The sequence below is a fragment of the Saccoglossus kowalevskii genome, chromosome 22 (assembly GCF_978046115.1).
Source record: "Saccoglossus kowalevskii chromosome 22, keSacKowa6.1, whole genome shotgun sequence".
In the NCBI taxonomy this organism is placed as follows: domain Eukaryota; kingdom Metazoa; phylum Hemichordata; class Enteropneusta; family Harrimaniidae; genus Saccoglossus; species Saccoglossus kowalevskii.
This window is the reverse complement of record NC_140662.1, coordinates 24251687-24275372: the sequence shown is the minus strand read 5'-3', so window position 1 is coordinate 24275372 and position 23686 is coordinate 24251687. Positions and strand designations below refer to the sequence as shown.

The following is a 23686-nucleotide window of genomic DNA, read 5'->3' as shown; positions in this document are numbered from 1 at the left end:
CAAACTCATTTGGCATGAAGGAAAACTCATTTGGCATCAAGGAAAACTCATTTGGCATCAAGGCAAACACATTGGGCACCATGGCAAACTCATTGGGCATCAAGGCAAACTCATTTGGCATCAAGGCAAACTCATTTGGCATCAAGGCAAACTCATTGGGCATGAAGGCAAACTCATTTGGCATGAAGGCAAACTCATTTGGCATGAAGGCAAACTCATTTGGCTTGAAGGCAAACTCATTTGGCATGAAGGCAAACTCATTTGGCATCAAGGCAAACTCATTTGGCATCAAGGCAAACTCATATGGGCACCAAGGCAAACTCATATGGGCACCAAGGCAAACTCATATGGGCACCATGGCAAACTCATTGGGCACCATGGCAAACTCATTTGGAACCAAGGAAAACTCATTTGGCATCAAGGCAAACTCATTGGGCACAAGGCAAACTCATTTGGCATCAAGCCAAACTTATTGGGCACCATGACAAACTCATTGGGCACCATGACAAACTCATTGGGCACCATGACAAACTCATTGGGCACCATGACAAACTCATTGGGCACCATGACAAACACATTGGGCACCATGGCAAACACATTGGGCACCATGGCAAACTCATTTGGTATCAAGGCAAACTCATTGGGCACCAAGGCAAACTCATTGGGCACCAAGGCAAACTCATTTGGCATCAAGGCAAACTCATATGGGCACCAAGGCAAACTCATATGGGCACCAAGGCAAACTCATATGGGCACCAAGGCAAACTCATATGGGCACCATGGCAAACTCATTGGGCACCATGGCAAACTCATTTGGAACCAAGGAAAACTCATTTGGCATCAAGGCAAACTCATTGGGCACCAAGGCAAACTCATTTGGCATCAAGCCAAACTTATTGGGCACCATGACAAACTTATTGGGCACCATGACAAACTCATTGGGCACCATGACAAACTCATTGGGCACCATGGCAAACACATTGGGCACCATGGCAAACTCATTGGGCACCATGGCAAACTCATTTGGCATCAATGCAAACTCATTGGGCACCAAGGCAAACTCATTGGGCACCAAGGCAAACTCATTGGGCACCAAGGCAAACTCATTTGGCATCAAGGCAAACTCATTCTCATTTGGCATCAAGGCAAACTCATTGGGCACCAAGGCAAACTCATTTGGCATCAAGGCAAACTCATTTGGCATAAAGGCAAACTCATTGGGCATCAAGGCAAACTCATATGGGCACCAAGGCAAACTCATATGGGCATCAAGGCAAACTCATTGGGCACCATGACAAACACATTGGGCACCATGACAAACACATTGGGCACCATGACAAACACATTGGGCACCATGGCAAACTCATTGGGCATCATGGCAAACTCATTGGGCATCAAGGCAAACTCATTGGGCATCAAGGTAAACTCATTGGGCATGAAGGAAAACTCATTTGGCATCAAGGCAAACTCATTGGGCATCAAGGCAAACTCATTGGGCATCAAGGCAAACTCATTTGGCATGAAGGAAAACTCATTTGGCATGAAGGAAAACTCATTTGGCATCAAGGAAAACTCATTGGGCACCAAAGCAAACTCATTGGGCACCAAGGCAAACTCATTGGGCACTAAGGCAAACTCATTTGGCATCAAGGCAAACTCATTTGGCATCAAGGCAAACTCATTTGGCATCAAGGCAAACTCATTTGGCATGAAGGCAAACTCATATGGGCACCAAGGCAAACTCATATGGGCACCATGGCAAACTCATTGGGCACCATGGCAAACTCATTTGGAACCAAGGAAAACTCATTTGGCATCAAGGCAAACTCATTGGGCACCATGACAAACACATTGGGCACCATGGCAAACACATTGGGCACCATGGCAAACTCATTTGGCATCAAGGCAAACTCATTGGGCACCAAGGCAAACTCATTGGGCACCAAGGCAAACTCATTTGGCATCAAGGCAAACTCATATGGGCACCAAGGCAAACTCATATGGGCACCAAGGCAAACTCATATGGGCACCAAGGCAAACTCATATGGGCACCAAGGCAAACTCATATGGGCACCAAGGCAAACTCATATGGGCACCATGGCAAACTCATTGGGCACCATGGCAAACTCATTTGGAACCAAGGAAAACTCATTTGGCATCAAGGCAAACTCATTGGGCACCAAGGCAAACTCATTTGGCATCAAGCCAAACTTATTGGGCACCATGACAAACTTATTGGGCACCATGACAAACTCATTGGGCACCATGACAAACTCATTGGGCACCATGACAAACTCATTGGGCACCATGGCAAACACATTGGGCACCATGGCAAACTCATTTGGCATCAATGCAAACTCATTGGGCACCAAGGCAAACTCATTGGGCACCAAGGCAAACTCATTGGGCATCAAGGCAAACTCATATGGGCACCAAGGCAAACTCATATGGGCATCAAGGCAAACTCATTGGGCACCATGACAAACACATTGGGCACCATGACAAACACATTGGGCACCATGGCAAACTCATTGGGCATCATGGCAAACTCATTGGGCATCAAGGCAAACTCATTGGGCATCAAGGTAAACTCATTGGGCATGAAGGAAAACTCATTTGGCATCAAGGCAAACTCATTGGGCATCAAGGCAAACTCATTGGGCATCAAGGCAAACTCATTTGGCATGAAGGAAAACTCATTTGGCATCAAGGCAAACTCATTTGGCATCAAGGCAAACTCATTGGGCACCAAAGCAAACTCATTGGGCACCAAGGCAAACTCATTGGGCACTAAGGCAAACTCATTTGGCATCAAGGCAAACTCATTTGGCATCAAGGCAAACTCATTTGGCATCAAGGCAAACTCATTTGGCATGAAGGCAAACTCATATGGGCACCAAGGCAAACTCATATGGGCACCATGGCAAACTCATTGGGCACCATGGCAAACTCATTTGGAACCAAGGAAAACTCATTTGGCATCAAGGCAAACTCATTGGGCACCATGACAAACACATTGGGCACCATGGCAAACACATTGGGCACCATGGCAAACTCATTTGGCATCAAGGCAAACTCATTGGGCACCAAGGCAAACTCATTGGGCACCAAGGCAAACTCATTTGGCATCAAGGCAAACTCATATGGGCATCAAGGCAAACTCATTGGGCACCATGACAAACACATTGGGCACCATGACAAACACATTGGGCACCATGGCAAACTCATTGGGCATCATGGCAAACTCATTGGGCATCAAGGCAAACTCATTGGGCATCAAGGTAAACTCATTGGGCATGAAGGAAAACTCATTTGGCATCAAGGCAAACTCATTGGGCATCAAGGCAAACTCATTGGGCATCAAGGCAAACTCATTTGGCATGAAGGAAAACTCATTTGGCATCAAGGCAAACTCATTTGGCATCAAGGCAAACTCATTGGGCACCAAAGCAAACTCATTGGGCACCAAGGCAAACTCATTGGGCACTAAGGCAAACTCATTTGGCATCAAGGCAAACTCATTTGGCATCAAGGCAAACTCATTTGGCATCAAGGCAAACTCATTTGGCATCAAGGCAAACTCATTTGGCATCAAGGCAAACTCATTTGGCATGAAGGCAAACTCATTTGGCACCAAGGCAAACTCATTGGGAATCAAGGCAAACTCATTTGGCATCAAGGAAAACTCATTTGGCATCAAGGCAAACTCATTTGGCATCAAGGCAAACTCATATGGGCACCAAGGCAAACTCATATGGGCACCAAGGCAAACTCATTGGACACCATGGCAAACTCATTTGGCACCAAAGAAAACTCATTTGGCATCAAGGCAAACTCATTGGGCACCAAGGCAAACTCATTTGGCATCAAGGCAAACTCATTTGGCATCAAGGCAAACTCATTGGGCACCATGACAAACTCATTGGGCACCATGGGAAACTCATTGGACACCAAGGCAAACTCATTGGACACCATGGCAAACTCATTTGGCACCAAAGAAAACTCATTGGGCATCAAGGCAAACTCATTGGGCATCAAGGCAAACTCATTGGGCATCAAGGCAAACTCATTTGGCATCGAGGCAAACTCATATGGGCATCAAGGCAAACTCATATGGACATCAAGGCAAACTCATTTGGCACCATGGGAAACTCATTGGGCACCAAGGCAAACTCATTGGGAACCATGGGAAACTCATTGGACACCATGGCAAACTCATTGGGCACCAAAACAAACTCATTGGGAACCATGGCAAACTCATTGGGCACCAAGGCAAACTCATTGGGCACCATGGCAAACTCATTGGGCACCATGGCAAACTCCTTGGGCACCATGGCAAACTCCTTGGGCACAAAGGCAAACTCATTGGGCACCATGGCATACTCATTGGGCACCATGACAAACTCATTGGGCACCGTGGCATACTCATTGGGCACCATGGCATACTCATTGGGCACCAAGACAAACTCATTGGGCACCATGGCAAACTCATTGGGCACCAAGGCAAACTCATTGGGCACCAAGGCAAACTCATTTGGCATCAAGGTAGGCAAACTTATTTGGTATCAAGGCAAACACATTGGGCACCATGGCAAACTCACTGGTCATCAAGGCAAACTCATATGGGCACCAAGGCAAACTTATTTGGGCACCAAGGCAAACTCATATGGGCATCAAGGCAAACTCATTTGGCACCATGGCAAACTCCTTGGGCACCAAGGCAAACTCATTGGGCACCATGGGAAACTCATTGGACACCATGGCAAACTCATTGGGCACCAAAACAAACTCATTGGGAACCATGGCAAACTCATTGGGCACCAAAGAAAACTCATTTGGCATCAAGGCAAACTCATTGGGCACCAAGGCAAACACATTTGGCATCAAGGCAAACTCATTTGGCATCAAGGCAAACTCATTGGGCACCATGACAAACTCATTGGGCATCAAAGCAAACTCATTTGGCATCAAGGCAAACTCATATGGGCATCAAGGCAAACTCATATGGGCATCAAGGCAAACTCATTTGGCACCATGGCAAACTCCTTGGGCACCAAGGCAAACTCATTGGGCACCATGGGAAACTCATTGGTCACCATGGCAAACTCATTGGGCACCAAAACAAACTCATTGGAAACCATGGCAAACTCATTGGGCACCAAGGCAAACTCATTGGGCACCATGGCAAACTCATTGGGCACCAAGGCAAACTCATTGGGCACCATGGCAAACTCATTGGGTACCATGGCAAACTCATTGGGCACCATGGCAAACTCCTTGGGCACCAAGGCAAACTCATTGGGCACCATGGCATACTCATTGGGCACCATGACAAACTCATTGGGCACCATGGCATACTCATTGGGCACCAAGGCAAACTCATTGGGCACCATGGCAAACTCATTGGGCGCCAAGGCAAACTCATTTGGCATCAAGGCAAACTCATTGGGCATCAAGGCAAACTCATTTGGCATCAAGGCAATGTATTTTAATGCCTTCATGAAGTTCAAGCTGTGGTTTACTTTTCATTGGTGAGCTACTGACTTACTAAAATTTATTTACAATTTATCTCCCCTCACAGACAATGAATTTAGTTACAGACCCAGAGTGAATTGTATGTACAGTCTTAGGTACTTTCAAAACAACTCTAAGAAATAGTAATACCGTAAAATTCCTTTTTGAGGCCGCGGCTTTAATTAAAATTCATTTTTTCAATGGACGAATTCAGATGCGTGAAGTCTTGGTGCGGCTTTAATTAGAGCATTCACTTTGGTAACAGTGGGAATTTTTTTCAGAAAACAAAGGCCAGAAGGGATAATGATATGCTAATGAGATGCACGACGCTCGATTGCAACTTTGTTGCGATTCTAAGGCACTTTCGGATTTTTACACGCAGACAAACTTGTATACAAACGAAATTTCACACTGTATAACATACTGCACAATAAATAATATCTACAAATAGATTTGTATGCATTTGCAGATTACGGTACCGTATACTACAATCTCTTGAATAGACTAATTCGTTAGCACCGGTCACTCTTTTAGTAACCGTGCAGACAGCCGTCTGACTCAGTCGATTGCGGCATGTTCGACTTCCGGCAGAGTGACTGTACATTCCATGTTTAATCTAGACATCGGGGAAATTAAAATAAAAAAAGTCAATAAAAAAAAAAATGATAACGAAAAAATACTCAGTATATTATTTAATGTAATATATATTTATTTTCTTATTTTTGATAACGAAAAGTATATTCTAATAGAAGTCAAAACAAAAACGAATGCATTCTTAGTAGCAAATGATCACGGTAACGGTCATGCTGCATTTCACACAAGTGAATAACTTACTTGTTTTCGAAGTGTTAAAATTGCTGATTATTAATCTGTAGTGATTACAATAATGTACAAAAATAAATTTGTTGAATTGTTGTGAAAATTCAACTTAGTTTCACCGCAAGCGAATGATTTTGGTCACATATAAATGCTCGACCGATATGATATCCGCCATGTTAGTTCAAACATCTTTAGTGACTTGAAACTGTTATGTTGACCTGATAGGCCAAGTCGCTAATTAACCAATCGAAATGCTGGATGGTGCCAACGTGATTAAATTACCATAGCTCATTTAAATATGTTAATGTAGTTCAGCGACCTCATGGTAAACGAAACACGGAAGAGATTTACCGTTGTTGTACTGCGATCGTTTGGCTTTGATTTTGATGGGAAAACGGCATGATTTTTTTTTTAAATCAAGAAATTAGTTGTTTTCGAAAGATAAGCTGAGCATTGAAGAAGAATTTAACACTTTTGAAGATAATAACAGCTCACTGTGGAAACGCAGTTTACCCAGTCACGTTACCCACAATAAACCTGTACTCTGGAATAAGCGTAAATGACTACGGAAAACCTTAATTAGACTCTAATTTAAGCGTCAGGAATCATTGAAATGTTCGAAAAATTATGCCTTAATTTAAAATTAAATGGTATATTTTTTTCTGAAATATGTGGTGGCTGTTTGGTTTGTGAAAGTTTGGGGTGCGGCTTATATTGCAGACTTTTCCCTGGGATCAAAACATGTCAATTTCAACATGAAACAATGTCTCAAGTTAGGGGTGCGGCTTCTATTAAAGATGCGGCCTCAAAAAGGAATTTTACGGTATGTCAATTTACCCCCCCCCCTTCACTGGTAGAATTTTCCATCTAAAATGTTTGCCCAATATTGTTCATATTTTATGAAAGTTTCATTCATTTTTCAAATAAAAATACAAAGATTTGTTTCTGAAATATTGGTGACACGAAAAGTGAACAAACTTATTTGGCATCAAGGCAAACTCATTGGGCATCAAGGCAAACTCATATGGCATCAAGGCAAACTCATTTGGCATCAAGGCAAACTCATTTGGCATCAAGGCAAACTCATTGGGCATCAAGGCAAACTCATTTGGCATCAAGGCAAACTCATTGGGCATCAAGGCAAACTCATATGGCATCAAGGCAAACTCATTTGGCATCAAGGCAAACTCATATGGACACCAAGGCAAACTCATTTGGCATCAAGGCAAGCTCATATGGGCACCAAGGCAAACTCATTTGGCATCAAGGCAAACTCATTGGGCACCATGACAAACTCGTTTGGTACCAAGGCAAACTCATTGGGCATCAAGGCAAACTCATTGGGCACCAAGGCAAACTCATTTGGCATCAAGGTAGGCAAACTTATTTGGTATCAAGGCAAACACATTGGGCACCATGGCAAACTCACTGGGCATCAAGGCAAACTCATATGGGCACCAAGGCAAACTTATTTGGCATCAAGGCAAACTAATTTGGCATCAAGGCAAACTCATTGGGCATCAAGGCAAACTCATTGGGCACCAAGGCAATGGATTTTAATGCCTTCATGAAGTTCAAACTGTGGTTTACTTTTCATTGGTGAGCTACTGACTTACTAAAATTTATTTACAATTTATCTCCCCTCACAGACAATGAATTTAGTTACAGACCCAGAGTGAATTGTATGTACAGTCTTAGGTACTTTCAAAACAACTCTAAGAAATAGTAATATGTCAATTTACCCCCCCCCCCTTCACTGGTAGAATTTTCCATCTAAAATGTTTGCCCAATATTGTTCACATTTTATTAAAGTTTCATTCATTTTTCAAATAAAAATACAAAGATTTGTTTCTGAAATATTGGTGACACGAAAAGTGAACAAAGTAAGCCAGGGCTTGCAATACATGAATGCTATGGAGGTGATTGCCTAGATGCTCTGTCTTGATGCAGATGATTGCGTAGATACTCATGCCTCTACCTGAATGCCTGGATACCTTAAAAACAGTCATGCATTTCCATCACAGTTTGCAACTAGGTATTTTTCAAATACTTTGACACATTCTCAGAATAACAGTTCTTTTCCTGCGAATGTGAGGGTAGAGGCTGAATATATATATAATGTACGAGCTACAAAATCAGATAAAATCTTATGTTGAACACCTGGTAAATAAAATATATCTTGGAGTAAACATCCATAGGGACAATATGACCTAGACATATCATAAAAGACATCCATAGTTCATGACAAGAGTCATCTAATTGTAGAAATATCTGAACATTATGGTGGTTTATGTATGCAGGGGATCAAAATATCATGAAGAACACTATAAGTTCTTACTCAAGTAACCTGAAATCTGAGCAACGTTCTCTCACTGCATGCCACTCCACTAAAGCCTAGGTACAATGCAAGTAATATCCCATGATGTAGCATAGAATCTATGCAGTGTTCCACTCACTGTATGCCACTCCACTAAAGCCTAGGTACAATGCAAGTAACATCCCATGATGTAGCATAGAATCTATGCAGTGTTCCACTCACTGTATGCCACTCCACTAAAGCCTAGGTACAATGCAAGTAACATCCCATGATGTAGCATAGAATCTATGCAGTGTTCCACTCACTGTATGCCACTCCACTAAAGCCTAGGTACAATGCAAGTAACATCCCATGATGTAGCATAGAATCTATGCAGTGTTCCACTCACTGTATGCCACTCCACTAAAGCCTAGGTACAATGCAAGTAATATCCCATGATGTAGCATAGAATATATGCAGTGTTCCCACTCACTGTATGCCACTCCATTAATGCCTAGGTACAATGCAAGTAACATCCCATGATGTAGCATAGAATCTATGCAGTGTTCCACTCACTGTATGCCACTCCATTAATATCTCGGTACAATGCAAGTAACATCCCATGATGTAGCATAGAATCTATGCAGTGTTCCACTCACTGTATGCCACTCCATTAATATCTCGGTACAATGCAAGTAATATCCCAGGATGTAGCCTAGAATCTATGCAGTGTTCCCACTCACTGTATGCCACTCCATTAATGCCTAGGTACAATGCTAGTAATATCCCATGATGTAGCCTAGAATCTATGCAGTGTTCCCACTCACTGTATGCCACTCCATTAATGCCTAGGTACAATGCAAGTAACATCCCATGATGTAGCATAGAATCTATGCAGTGTTCCACTCACTGTATGCCACTCCACTAATGCCTAGGTACAATGCTAGTAATATCCCATGATGTAGCCTAGAATCGAGGCAATGTTCCCACTCACTGTATGCCACTCCACTAATGCCTAGGTACAATGCTAGTAATATCCCATTATATAAGCCTAGAATCTATGCAGTGTTCCCACTCACTGTTTGTCATTCCACTTATGCCTAGGTACAATGCTAGTAATATCTCACGATGTAGCCTAGAATTGAGGCAATGTTCCCACTCACTGTATGCCACTCCACTAATGCCTAGGTACAATGCTAGTAATATCCCATTATATAGCCTAGAATCTATGCAGTGTTCCCACTCACTGTTTGTCACTCCACTTATGCCTAGGTACAATGCAAGTAATATCTCACGATGTAGCCTAGAATTGAGGCAATGTTCCCACTCACTGTATGCCACTCCACTAATGCCTAGGTACAATGCTAGTAATATCCCATTATATAGCCTAGAATCTATGCAGTGTTCCCACTCACTGTTTGTCACTACACTTATGCCTAGGTACAATGCTAGTAATATCTCACGATGCAGCCTAGAATTGAGGCAATGTTCCCACTCACTGTATGCCACTCCACTAATGCCTAGGTACAATGTTAGTAATATCTCACGATGTAGCCTAGAATCAATGTGCTGTTCCACACACCATATGCTACTCTACTAACACTAGATACAATGCTAATACCGATTCTGCGTTAAAATTGTCCTGCGCCTCTAAATGCCAGTTTGGCTTTTTAAAAAAATATAAAGGGACCAAACAAAGAGAAAATACGGTCAGTAGTAATTGTTCATTGCACAGTTGATGATTTACGTTTTTTTTGGCACAGATGTAATTTTCAATAGTTAAATGTAGTTAATAATTTACATGTACTTTGCATTAGTTGAATAAAACACATGCAGTTAGTGGTACAGTGTATAGATAGGGAAATTGCAGGGAATGTTTATGTTTATAACATAAAAATACCTACCCTGGTGAGCTCTGATGATGCAACCCATATTATATCTACCATAAGTAATATTAAAACACCAGTTGAAATCCTTCGACTTCTACCTACATTCAGACTATAGGAGTTGACTGTTGCCATATTCAAAGATGGCTTGGTATGTTGAGCTTATCTGAAATAAATAATATTAAAGTTAATAAACTGATATGATTAGACTCTGTTTATTATTAACTTATATCACAATAAAGATTTATAGAAGCATATCAGAGACTATGATATAAGGAGGAAGTGTAGTTATTACTTTTATAACTCATACATGTACCATACACAGGGTTTTTTTCTAGAAAAATACTGCAAGAGGGAGCACTGCAATTCAGTGGTGCCACCAAGTGGGGGAGATAGGGTTCTCCCTACCAGGGTGTGGAGTTTTTGATAATTCTAAGTTGAAAATGGAGTATTCTATGGCTTCCTTGGGGCCAAAATTACTATCAGACAGGTCACAGTTGAAGATTGTGGCCACATGTGATCCCTGGTCAATCAGAATTTTATGGTTGCCAGAGGTTCTGCTCCCCAGGGTAAGGGGGTGCATGGCCATGAGATGATGGCGCTGCACCCCTGTTTCCTTGTTTGAAAAAATCCCTGATACCACAGTGTACATGTACATACCAATATGTATTCAGGAGTCAAAATAAAGGAAATTTGATAGAATTGTTCCAAAACTGTTCCCAGCATTTCATATCTGCTTGTTTCCCCACTTCATCACCATCACATTGTGACAATAATTCTTTCTGAAAATGTAACTTCCTACTTTTATTATCTATGATTATAATCTTGTTCAGTTGGCAGACTTCTAAATCTTTGTACATAGTACACTGTATTTTTTGAATTTAGACAAAACTCTGAGCTTGGTATCAGTAGTATAAACCACAACCAATTGGTGAAAGAGTACACAATTTAACTCCAACTATTTGTTGATGCACGGCATTTTAATTGGATTAAAATTTATGATATAATTATGAAGACCTTTCCTTATGTGAATACATGACATTCAGGACAGTTTCTAGTAGAGATGAAATGAAACCTGGAACAGAATTATTAGACATTTCATAGCATAATTGCGGGGGAGAGAGCAGGATTGGGGTGTCCCCCCTCTGCAGACCGAAAACTTTTAGAAAGTGCAAGACATATTTAGTGGCAGGTTTGAATATATTTTTGCTCATTTTGCATGTGGGCATGTGGTTTAAATCAAGACCAAAATGGTAGATTTTATTTGTGATCGTTTTATTTATACATTTTATTCCCGTCTTGTTTCCCTGTGCGATCCTACGTTTGGACGCCATTTTTCCAATCAACCACGTGACAACAGGCGTGACCTATGACGTGCAATTGAATTCTGCAACAGTAGACGGCCGTGTGAGATCATGTAGACGGCAAATAAGCCGGCGACTGGCGAAAACCCTGTAGCAGGGCTGGTAAAGTTTGAAAATAAGCTGCCTTGCTGTCTGGTACAGAAATTTTCAACTGACTATGATATACATTGTTGTATGTGCTCATTTATGTAGACATCAGAAAGCATATTGTTATAAATGATAACAATGATTTATAATGTAAGAGTATGCAACTTTTCAGATCTCTCAAGAAGGAAGCTCTCGCGATTTGTGTACCTCTTAATGGTGATCTCATTCTGTGCACATCAATCAAACCTAGTTCCAACCTATAGCGTTACAGAACACACTGTGAAATGTTCAATTGCATAGACAGAAAATAGGGAGATTATCGCAGCATTAAAAAATGCACATATTACAGTATTCGCAAGATGGACACAAATCAGTTCTTTCACAGACTTTCATTAGGATTTAAATGTAGAGTAGATTTCTCTCGTGTTTTTGTTATATCACATTTCACGTGACTTCGTGTGTGATCTTCATCGCTTATAACACACTTGCATACACTAATTTTATAAATCCTTGATGGTACATAAATTAAAGCGATGTGATCGTCGCGCAGTGCGTGTTTGAATTTCGTGTAAATAAACAATGTTTTTTACAAGCATTGTATACCTCGCTATGAGTCTCATATCGAACAGGACGCGACATGACGACTGTCGCCCTTTAATGTTATGTAAATACATTTTCTGGTTTGAGTTAGTAGAGAGTCGGCAAGGGGTATTTTCGTAAGCTGTAATCAATTGTTTTTATTTTCGTAATAATGTAATTTAAATAAATAAAAAACGTAAAATCGTAGACAGGTGTAAAATGTAATCAGTTATTTTATTCGTTCGTAATATGTACAATAATCTTATATTTTGTAAGTGTATATGAATTTGCTTTATCTGTAAAGTGTAAAAACCTATTTTTTTACCTTTTTTATTTCCTGTAACCTGTACCAGTTACCCCTCCCCTTCCGCCACTCCCAGTAATTAGACCAAATTAAGCTAATTGTCTGCACAATTTTGTCTAATGTAAAACTCACATAATTATTCCAGTAAGCAATATTATATTAGACTTGCGTTGTAAGAAACCCTGGCTATCATTTCTGGCTTGGACTCGATATTGCAACTACGCCCCCGTTTGCAGACACTCCCCAGTTTACTTTTTGCTATAGTAAATAGGTATTATCACACGACTTAGTAAGACGAGTCAAATCCAGACACGAGTTTAAACAGTTGTTTACATCAGGATAACATCAACGTGTTATGTCAGTTGGTCTGATTTGCTATGTGATACCAGTATTCTCTTCCATTCACAAGTGTGCTGCGTTTCATTATTATGATCGTTCATTTGTGGGCATGACCGATCATGAGAGTGCCGACGCAAAACTGTTATTTTAGCTTACCTTATCACTACATTTCGTTGTCATATGGTGATGTATGGTTTATAGCATCCACTGTCTTCCTAAAACAGTCGCTTATTTCCGTGTATGACTATCACTGCGACTATTATTTCACAAAACATTCACCATCCAAACGAAATCATTTGTGACCCCAAAATGCGCATGCGTGAACACACTCTCGTCTTTTCTCGTTTTGATACGAGATTTCAAAATTTCTGCCATGTCACACGTCATATCTGTTAACGTAATATACTTTTATACTCGAGGACTAAAAGCTCCAGTTAAATGATTTTTCTGTATGAGTTCCTTTTTTCAGTAAACTACAAAACATTAAAAAGCACATGGGCATCGGGATACGTTACACATTTGCCAATGTGTTTTCATGATAATTTTATTCATACTAGATATGCAACTTTTCAGTTTGCGAGCTTGCATTTCTGTAGTGTTTGTTTCACCGTATTTTGGCTGATTTTTTCTTTTTCATGTGGTTGTATTTCGTCTTGGATTGAGCTGTATTTTGTATTGTCTTCACGTTCAATGTAATCATTTTAATATGAAGAAAAAACAAACACAAATACGGTGAAACAAACACTGCAGAAATGCAAGCTCGCAAACTGGCTCCAATAAAGAAAGTATCAGCAGTCCACACCATGACATGATGTGGATGGGTCACGGTGACCGTGGTTGGATTAATTGCGTTCGAATATATCCATATCTTTTCAATTATTATTGGAGTTAGAGACAAAGAAGAACCTTGACGATACTCGTTGATTACCCATTCTGTTACCGAAATAAAGTACATTTTACAAGTTATTTTATGTTGCTCCGATTTTAAAATGTCTGACATTATAAAGAACACGTGCGTAAACATATGTAATTTGTATATTGTATACATATAAACTATAATGAGCATAATAAGCTTGATTTATTATTATGTCTTCTCTAAAACTCATAATATATTTAAGTATCTGAATATCACTTTTTAATTCTCCGAGTCCTGAAATCTGAATACTGATATTATAATAATATTTTCTGTCATCTCTTCCGGTACCAAAGACATTACATGTAGAGATGTTTTTCTGAGTCGTTTTCAACTTTGTGTTCGCATTATTATTTCAAGATTCTGTTTTTTAAGGGTGGTTTTGGGGTTGGTTATGTCCATCTCTGCTTATTCTGAAACAATTCATTAAAATGTTGAAAAGAAAAATATGAAATGAAAAATAAAATAAAAATTAAATATACGACACCCCTATGCAATAGGATTTTCCTGAATGTCTATGAGTAAGTAAATGGACATTCACCGTGACTAGTTCAGCTCTGCATGCCTTCATTTAGAGGGGCAAGGGGGATATCTTGTTACAGGTTACAGGAAATAAAAAAGGCATTTTATGTTTTTACAGGGAATAAAATGTTCCATTTACAGTAAAAAATAGTTTTTTTTCACTTTACAGATATAGCAATTTTTGCAATTTTTGTAATATAATTTGTGTTTAAGAATCAAAATTGCGTACAAATTGCGAAATTTAATGTGGAAAATGCTTTATACGCTTATATATTGTACATAATACTGTACATAATATTGTACATTTATTTTGTAATTTAACTTTTGTTTCTATTCTAGTTCCCTTCTATTGACTCTACAAACATCTCAAGAATATCAAACATGAAAAAGTAATTGCTAAAAATAGAAAATAGTTGATATCGTCATAGAATGAAAATATCTGAAAGTGACAATAATTAATGGGCGACACGCCGCGTCCTGTTCGATATGGGACTCACAGCGACGGCAGTGTATACAACGCGTGTAAAATACATTGTTTATTTACATGAAATTCGAACACGCGCCGCGCGACGACCACCGCGCTTTAACCCAAGACACCTACATGTCAAGTATCAAATCAATTGGAGCTGATAGTTTTCAAAAAGTCGTCGAAAATAACATTTTTGACCAAAATGACTTTTGATCATGTACATATTGTTATGTTTATTTTATTATGTGTCATTTTACGTTCGAAGTTAACACGATGTTCTAAATTTCCCGACTTTTACAAATGTACAATGACATGCACGCATCACTATGTACATTTATTTAATGCGCCATTTACGTTTGGTGTTCCCAATTATAAGTTAACACGATAGTTCCAAGAAATATTCCGACTTTTACAATGATAAGTATGCAATATTATTCACTCATTATTTAATGCGTTGTGCAAGGGTTCTCGACAAGCATTGTTCTTAGTGGAACATCGGAAAGTACTAGTACATGTATATCATACCGGAACTAATATCGCTTACTGAGGTGCGACGTTGATTTGCGCATGCGCATCACACATGCCCGGGAGGTTTGTCGCATAACACCGAGTTTGTCTGGTTCCGGGGCTGGTTCCCGCCCAAGTGGGCTCATCCGCCTCGCTCGTTCTAAGAACGATTATCACACATCACAGGCGGCGCTGTTTCGGTTACGGGAATTACCCAATACAGTATAATTTGTGGTTAATATCGACAACAAGTTATAATAATCGCATGCTGTCGTAATGGCTACTATGAAAAAAGTGGGACTTACTGGTTGGTTGATAGCGGTAAGTATGCACATAGAAACTCTGCCAAGCGAAACCATGGAGTTTGTTAGCACTTTGAAATAAAACAACTTTGAAATATTGCTTTAGAAATAAAAAACAGCCCAAATGACACTACTTGGATTTTTTTCTGGGTTGGTATACAGCAGAAATTATCAGAATTATGATATCCAAGAGGAGGAAACAAAGTCTACTCGCGTGGACATTTGCCTTGAATTCTATAGTTTTGAAAAATGTCAAAGGTTTAAATGAATATCTTATAATTTTCGGTAAAAAATAACCATTTCGCCAAAAATCGCCATTAGCAGTTTTCTGTGACAACTTTCACAAGTTGACAGGCTGGACGCATGCGCACATGTCGCACGCGTGCGCAAATAGCCGGGGTAAACAAAATGACCTGAAAAGTTAAAAAAAAAATTTTCAGAATGATTAACTTTGAGTTTTGCTTAGAGGTTTCATTTATATATCATGTAAGAGATTATCCTAGGGGTATTTCTGTAGTGATATATAATAATAATAATAATATATGTAGTTTTAGTGTTCTCCAGAACTTACTTGTTTTCAGAACACCATTAGTGTGTACCGGTATTTACGGTAGATATAGTACTGATACATCTATAAAACTACTGCAGAGCTGACAGCACGGGGTCGGTGGGGTGGATGGGCGGTATATTTTCACTATATTCTATTATATAATTACAGTGGCCCCTCGCTAAGTCGCGCCTCGGTAAGTCGCGATTCGGCTAAGTCGCGGGTACTTGGATGGCTCCCAAAATTTCTATTGTGTTTTGACAGCAATTTTGAAGTACAAAGACTAATGTTTCGTGGCATAGTGTTTTTAACTAACCGTTAAAGAGACAACTTAACACCCACTGTCCGTCAATTGCTGAGATGCAATGGGTGACGGCGGCCTTACTCAAGGTGTCAACAGGGGTGTCGAGTAGTGACCGTACGTACTTCTTGGCCGGTCCCATTTTGGTATACCTCTACAAAAACTCGCTACAATGAGTTGAATTCATAGAATTCTGATCTCTATTTCTCAATTGAGCAGCATGTCAAAGCGAAAGCTATACAGCCTGTTCGTACGCCATAAACTCACGGCGATCGACCGTGTCAAACCAAGTTAAGGGTTGCACGTGGTTGAGCCCACTATTCGTGGGTGGGTAAAAAATGAAAAGTAAATTTGTTTTCAAAGTTGACCAAGAGGCGGGACTGAACAGAAAAACAAGCGAAAGTGTCCGACAATGATGACACCGATAAAGCTGTTTACGTTTCTTTAAGAACGGTCTCCCGGAACTCCACTATCTGGTCCCATCACCCAATGCAAAGCATACAACTCAGATATGACGACTTTGAATTTGAGGCCAGTTCAGGGTGGTTCTTGCGATGGCAAAGAAGACACGCTATCGACACACGCAGTCTCAATCCAAGGCGAAGCTCGATCTGGGAACATTGACGCTGTCGGAACTTTTCCCGAAAAACTGAGAGAAATTATCTATGAAGGTGGTTATTTTGACGAACATGTTTATAATTGCGATGAAACTGGTTTATGTTGGAAGCTGTTACCGTCGAAGTCGCAAGCAACAGCAAGCGGCCCACATAATATCAGACACAAACAAAATAATCAACGCAATGTTTACAGCAAACATAATCATGATTTTATTCGAATACTGCCTGACACATGTGATGATACATCAATTAACTAAACCGAGGGTTTATATGTGCTTTTTATATGTTTTTCAATGCACGACCTCCCTCTTTCACGACGTCCCTCGGTAAGTCGCGGCCCTCGATAAGTCGCGGTTTTTGCTTGGATCCCAACACCCGCGACTTAGCGAGGGGCCACTGTATTTACTTGTGAATTTGGAGTTTTATTTGTGTGAAGTGACATTCTAATACATTTTGAAGGGTCAGAATTTACTCTCTATGTAGTGCATGTTTTAGATTTTGTATTCAAATTCCTGTGCTAAAATGCTTGCCATTGAACATAAGCATAGATGGGAGAAGCACATTACAAAATAACATCAATTCTAGCGTATTTCAACGAACTAGCAGTAATAATTAACGACCATGCACTATTTCCACACATAAATGAAGTGAAAAAAAGTAAAAATTGTTTTTAATTGTTATTTTTTGCATTTACCAGCGAGTGGCAACAATGAACGTTTTGATGACATCAAATGTTTGATACAATGCAATGAATGGGAAGTTTTCTGGCAAAATGCACAATGTATTAACATTTCTGGTAATAATAATATGTATTAGTACTTGTACCAGTTGTACTTGCTTAGTTGATACACCTGCAGTCACTATGTCATGAGATCTCAATTCAATTAGATATTGAAGCCAACTTATTCAGTTTCGGTGCAGGATCACAGGTTTTTTAGTGCCAGATATAAGACGTTGCAACAGCCCATCAGATGACTACATGTAGATTCAGAATAACCATGTTGTAATTAAATTTAGGTTATATCATTTGGGATTTAAGAAATTAAGGAAGTACTCATGGTTCTGGGGGTCTCGGCGATATGCAATTTCTCATTGTGTTCAAAAACAATTTGTGTCTAAATAAGAGTGCATATGAAAAGTACTGACAATGAATTATTATTTTAATTTTGAATTAGAATTATTTGCCTGCTAGTACATTGACCAAACATTTGCGAAAACCAACTGGACTAATAGGATGGGCATTATCGGTAAGTTTGTAGCTCCATATTTTTTTCCAATGACATTTTAAATCATTCTCGAATAGTGGAGTGGAAAACAAAAATTTACTTGCATTTAAATTTGAAGGGGAAAGGAGACCAAACATATTGTTCTATTTCCATAAGCGTTCTTCCATCGTGGTGGTTATTTAATTTATGCACTTTGTTACAAAAAGTCTATGCTTATAACCTGCATGTAGAGAACACTATACCTAACCTGTATGCAGAGAACACTATACCTCACCTGCATGCAGAGAACACTATACCTCACCTGCATGCAGAGAACACTATACCTAACCTGCATGCAGAGAACACTATACCTAATCTGCATGCAGAGAACACTATACCTAACCTGCATGCAGAGAACACTATACCTAACCTGCATGCAGAGAACACTATACCTAACCTGCATGCAGAGAACACTATACCTAACCTGCATGCAGAGAACACTTTACCTAACCTGCATGCAGAGAACACTATGCCTAACCTGCATGCAGAGAACACTATACCTAACCTGCATGCAGAGAACACTATACCTAACCTGCATGCAGAGAACACTATACCTAACCTGCATACAGAGAACACTTTACCTAACCTGCATGCAGAGAACACTATACCTAACCTGCATGCAGAGAACACTATACCTAACCTTCATGCAGAGAACACTATACCTAACCTGCATGCAGAGAACACTTTACCTAACCTGCATGCAGAGAACACTATACCTAACCTGCATGCAGAGAACACTATACCTAACCTGTATGCAGAGAACACTATACCTAACCTGCATGCAGAGAACACTTTACCTAACCTGCATGCAGAGAACACTATACCTCACCTGCATGCAGAGAACACTATACCTCACCTGCATGCAGAGAACACTATACCTAACCTGCATGCAGAGAACACTATACCTCACCTGCATGCAGAGAACACTATACCTAACCCGCATGCAGAGAACACTATACCTAACCTGCATGCAGAGAACACTATACCTCACCTGCATGCAGAGAACACTATACCTAACCTGCATGCAGAGAACACTATACCTCACCTGCATGCAGAGAACACTATACCTAACCTGCATGCAGAGAACACTATACCTCACCTGCATGCAGAGAACACTATACCTCACCTGCATGCAGAGAACACTATACCTCACCTGCATGCAGAGAACACTATACCTCACCTGCATGCAGAGAACACTATACCTCACCTGCATGCAGAGAACACTATACCTAACCTGCATGCAGAGAACACTATACCTAACCTGCATGCAGAGAACACTATACCTAACCTGCATGCAGAGAACACTATACCTAACCTGCATGCAGAGAACACTATACCTAACCTGCATGCAGAGAACACTATTCCCAGAATATTGAAAAATATAAGAAAAAAGTGCAAAAATTGACAAAGAAATTGTGCTTGCTTGAAAATAGTTTAGTAGGTTGTGTAATATTTATAGGTTCAGTTAATTTTACAATTATTTTTATTGATAGAAACATGTCCTTGCAAAAATAAATTTAGCTCTAGAGAAGAAAGCCGTGGAAGTACTTGATATTCAGCCACATCATAATGTTTTGGAGGTTGGTTTTGGACATGGACTTGGGATGAAAGAAGCCGCTAAGTATGTCAAAACAGGTAAAACTCACATCCTTATCCAACACTATTGACTCACATTTATGGTTGTGTACAGTGCCATAACCTGCTATTATGATTGAAAGATACCTGTTAAAGGGTGGTGCTTATTTCATCATGCCCACTACACTCTATGAACAATTCTGTATGGTGGAAAGTATACATGTGGGTTTTGATTGGGGTTGGAATTGGGATTGGTAGTTAGAGAACAGGAAGCTGATTGTAATTTACATATACCAGTATATGTAAATGTATAAACCTTAATTGTAGAGTATATTTTCTTGTACACTCTGATCTCCTTAACACTCAAAGTTGTTCTATGAATGCGCATTTCATTGTGATAAATGCATGACTGTATGCAATTTATTCAAATTTATGAAACAACAAACTATTTAAAGTTGCCATGGGTTATTACTAGTCCACTCCATTTTTACTTTGAATATTCCAATTACAGCACACCTTGATTATTTATTTTTCATATTACAGCATGTGCAGGTGATTCAAATTATGACATAAATGGCTCTTAATTCATATTAGAACACACCTTGATATGTACATGGCTATTCAAATTTAGGCACCCAGGTTCATGACTATTCAAATTAGGGCACACCTTGATTCATGGCTATTCAAATCAGAGCAATCCTTGATTCATTACTATTCAAATTAGGGCACACCTCGATTCATGGCTATTCAAATTAGGAACACCTCGATTCATGACTATTTAAATTAGGGACACCTCGATTCATGACTATTTAAATTAGGGACACCTCGATTCGATCATAGCTATTCAAACTAGGGCATACCTTGATTCGTGGCTATTCAAATTAGGGACACCCCAATTTATGGCTATTCAAATTAGGTCACACCTAGATTTATGGCCATTCAAACTAGGGCACACCTTGGTTCATGGCTATTCAAATTTGGTGACTACTTGATTCGTGACTATTCAAATTAGGGGAAAGCTTAACTTTTTGCTATTCAAACCGGAGCACAACTTGGTACATAACTATTCAAATCAGGTCAAATCTTGATTCATCACAATTCAAATTAGGACCCACCTTCAAATTAGGGCAAAACTTGATACATCACAATTCAATTTAAGGCACTGCTTACATGTATTCATGCCTGTTCAAATTAGGGCACACCCCTCAATCCATTGCTATTCAAATTTGGACATGCCTTGACTCATTGCAATTCAAATCAGGACACAGCTTGAATCATTGCTATTTAAATTAGGGGACAAACTGATCAGTATTCAAATCAGGGAGAATCTTGATTCATTGCTATTTGAATCAGGGCATCGTGATCCACCACTATTCAAATTAGGTCACTTTGATTTCATCTCTATTCAAATTAAAACACTTTGATTCATTCCTATTCAAATTATTAGTTACCACTTTAAATATTTGTTTTTATTCATTCTAGAAAGTGGTGGAAAAGTAAGAGGAGTTGACTTTTCACCAACAATGGTGAAACAAGCAACAAGTAACTTGAAAACTGAAGTATCCAAAGGTCTCGTTGAAATATTAGAAGGGAATGTAATGGATCTTCCATTTGGAGATGATTCATTTGACGCAGTATACCACTGCAATTGTTACTACTTCTGGCCAAGTATAGATACTGGTTGTCGCGAGGTGCTAAGAGTTATGAAACCTGGGGCGAAATTGGTGACAACAGTTGATATGAAATTTTTTCCCCTTTGTTCCAAGCTAGGAGTAAACACTGATCCAATTATGCCAAATATTTATGCTGAGATTTTGAAAAAAGTTGGCTTTGTCGATGTTAATATGTTTGAATCAGATAAAATCACTGTAATTGTTGCAAGACAACCTTCTCAGACAGTAATATAAGGGTACTGGTGGAAAATAACATACTTATTTGTGATAATCTCGAAGAACTTTTTAAAATGATGACTTTTCAATATAATATTAACAAATCTGAGGCTGATAGATGTATATTCTACATATCAATATTATATGAGAACTTGCCTAAAGAGGGCAGTGTTCATAACTGAGTGTCAGATCTTGATTTTTCTACTCAACTGGTATATCAAACATATTTTTGATAAAAAAGAAGTTGTTTTTAGATTATACAAACTTGGTCATATCTGCCAAGCAAAACATACATTTTGTTGTACGGTACATGCACTACTTTGAATATGGGAAGCCTTATATTTCTAATGGTTGATTATTGAAAACAGGTTTAAGAAGATAGTGAGACATGTCTAGGTCAACAATTCATACTAAAGTCAATATAGTATATACTTCTAGTTTATAGATAACCTAAATGTTATCTAACAGTAGATATTCTGCCAGAAACGCAAAGATTCATTAATAGCAATTGTCATGGAATATGACTGGACCTAATCCAAGCAATGGTTAATATCCAAATTCATTGTAAACTAATTCAGTTTTAAGTTAAGATTTCATTTCAATTTTCATTAGTCTTACTGAGTATCTGTTTGTGTAATATTGCTGATTAAGTGTTTTTGAAAGATCTCTTTAATCTGCTTTGCTTCATTTAAAATTTAATTAAATGTAGGGAGGAGAATATCGCCTGAGAAAACAACACGTCAGCTCAGATCAGAATCACATGCTTTCTGAAAACTTTTTTCCAACTACACCTTTGCTGTAGTCTCAAGATACAAGCTACAAACTTCATGACCTGTATGGCTTTTGGGGTAGTATTTATTAATGCTGTTATTTCCTTCAATCCCAGATGTCTAAAGTCTGTACGCTCCATAGTCTACCAGCAAGGAACATGGTAATCCCAGCATCTCCATCATTGTGTGTTCTTGTGGTCTGCGATTGATGTTTGACCATTTGTGTCTTTCTCTACATCCATTCTAATTATACAATACCGATAAGTGGAGGCTGGTTGATAGAGGCATTGCACAGCCCTGGTACTTGTGGTACCAGTAACTTTCTGGACATATTAGCACCCTAGTCTTCTATATATATTTGCCATGCACCAGTTGATGAGTTTTGTATATCTAAGGACTAGATTGTGGTATTCCACACAACTTATTTCTAACTCCTTTTCTGTGAACAAAATTCAATAAAAGTGAGGTGGTCACTATTGTACAAATTCTGCATGAAGCATGCTCTGAAACAAATACCTGTCCACTGCAGGCTGTGTATAGAATAAAGCCTGTCTTTAGGAGGAGTAATCATCTTGTCAACAGAACTTCAGAAAAAGATATTTTCTCAGGATTATTTGGATATTTTGCTAATTTCTTAACTGGGGACAAACTTGGACGGTTATGCCCATTGAGTTTTTCATTACTCAACATTAAATGTTGGTAAGGCAAGTAAAACTGAATGTAAAATTGAGATTTCAATGAAGTATACTAGTATAACTTATTTATGCGCCACTATGCTGTACATTTCAGTAATTTTGCATTTCTCAGTATTGGAACTTGGA

The 23686-nt window shown here is 39.3% G+C and overlaps 2 protein-coding genes across 2 annotated transcripts in view; one reads left to right on the top strand and one right to left on the bottom strand.

The window, feature by feature from the left end:
- Nucleotides 1–13500, bottom strand: part of LOC100376872 (solute carrier family 35 member F5-like) — a 39138-nt gene extending 25638 nt beyond the window's left edge. The window contains exons 1-2 of the mRNA XM_078008992.2: nucleotides 13345–13500; nucleotides 10534–10681 (exon numbers count right to left, since the gene is read on the bottom strand). Coding sequence (XP_077865118.2) covers nucleotides 10534–10650 — 117 coding nt within the window. The 5' untranslated portion in view covers nucleotides 10651–10681; nucleotides 13345–13500. The remainder of the gene's footprint in view (nucleotides 1–10533; nucleotides 10682–13344) is intronic.
- Nucleotides 13501–15675: 2175 nt separating this feature from the next.
- Nucleotides 15676–22273, top strand: LOC100376721 (uncharacterized). The gene is made up of 4 exons (XM_006816097.3): nucleotides 15676–15920; nucleotides 18542–18613; nucleotides 20125–20266; nucleotides 21689–22273. Exons 1-4 carry the CDS (start codon nucleotides 15876–15878, stop codon nucleotides 22111–22113), a joined length of 684 nt encoding a protein of 227 aa, XP_006816160.1. The 5' UTR covers nucleotides 15676–15875; the 3' UTR covers nucleotides 22114–22273.
- The last annotated feature ends 1413 nt before the right edge of the window (nucleotides 22274–23686 follow it).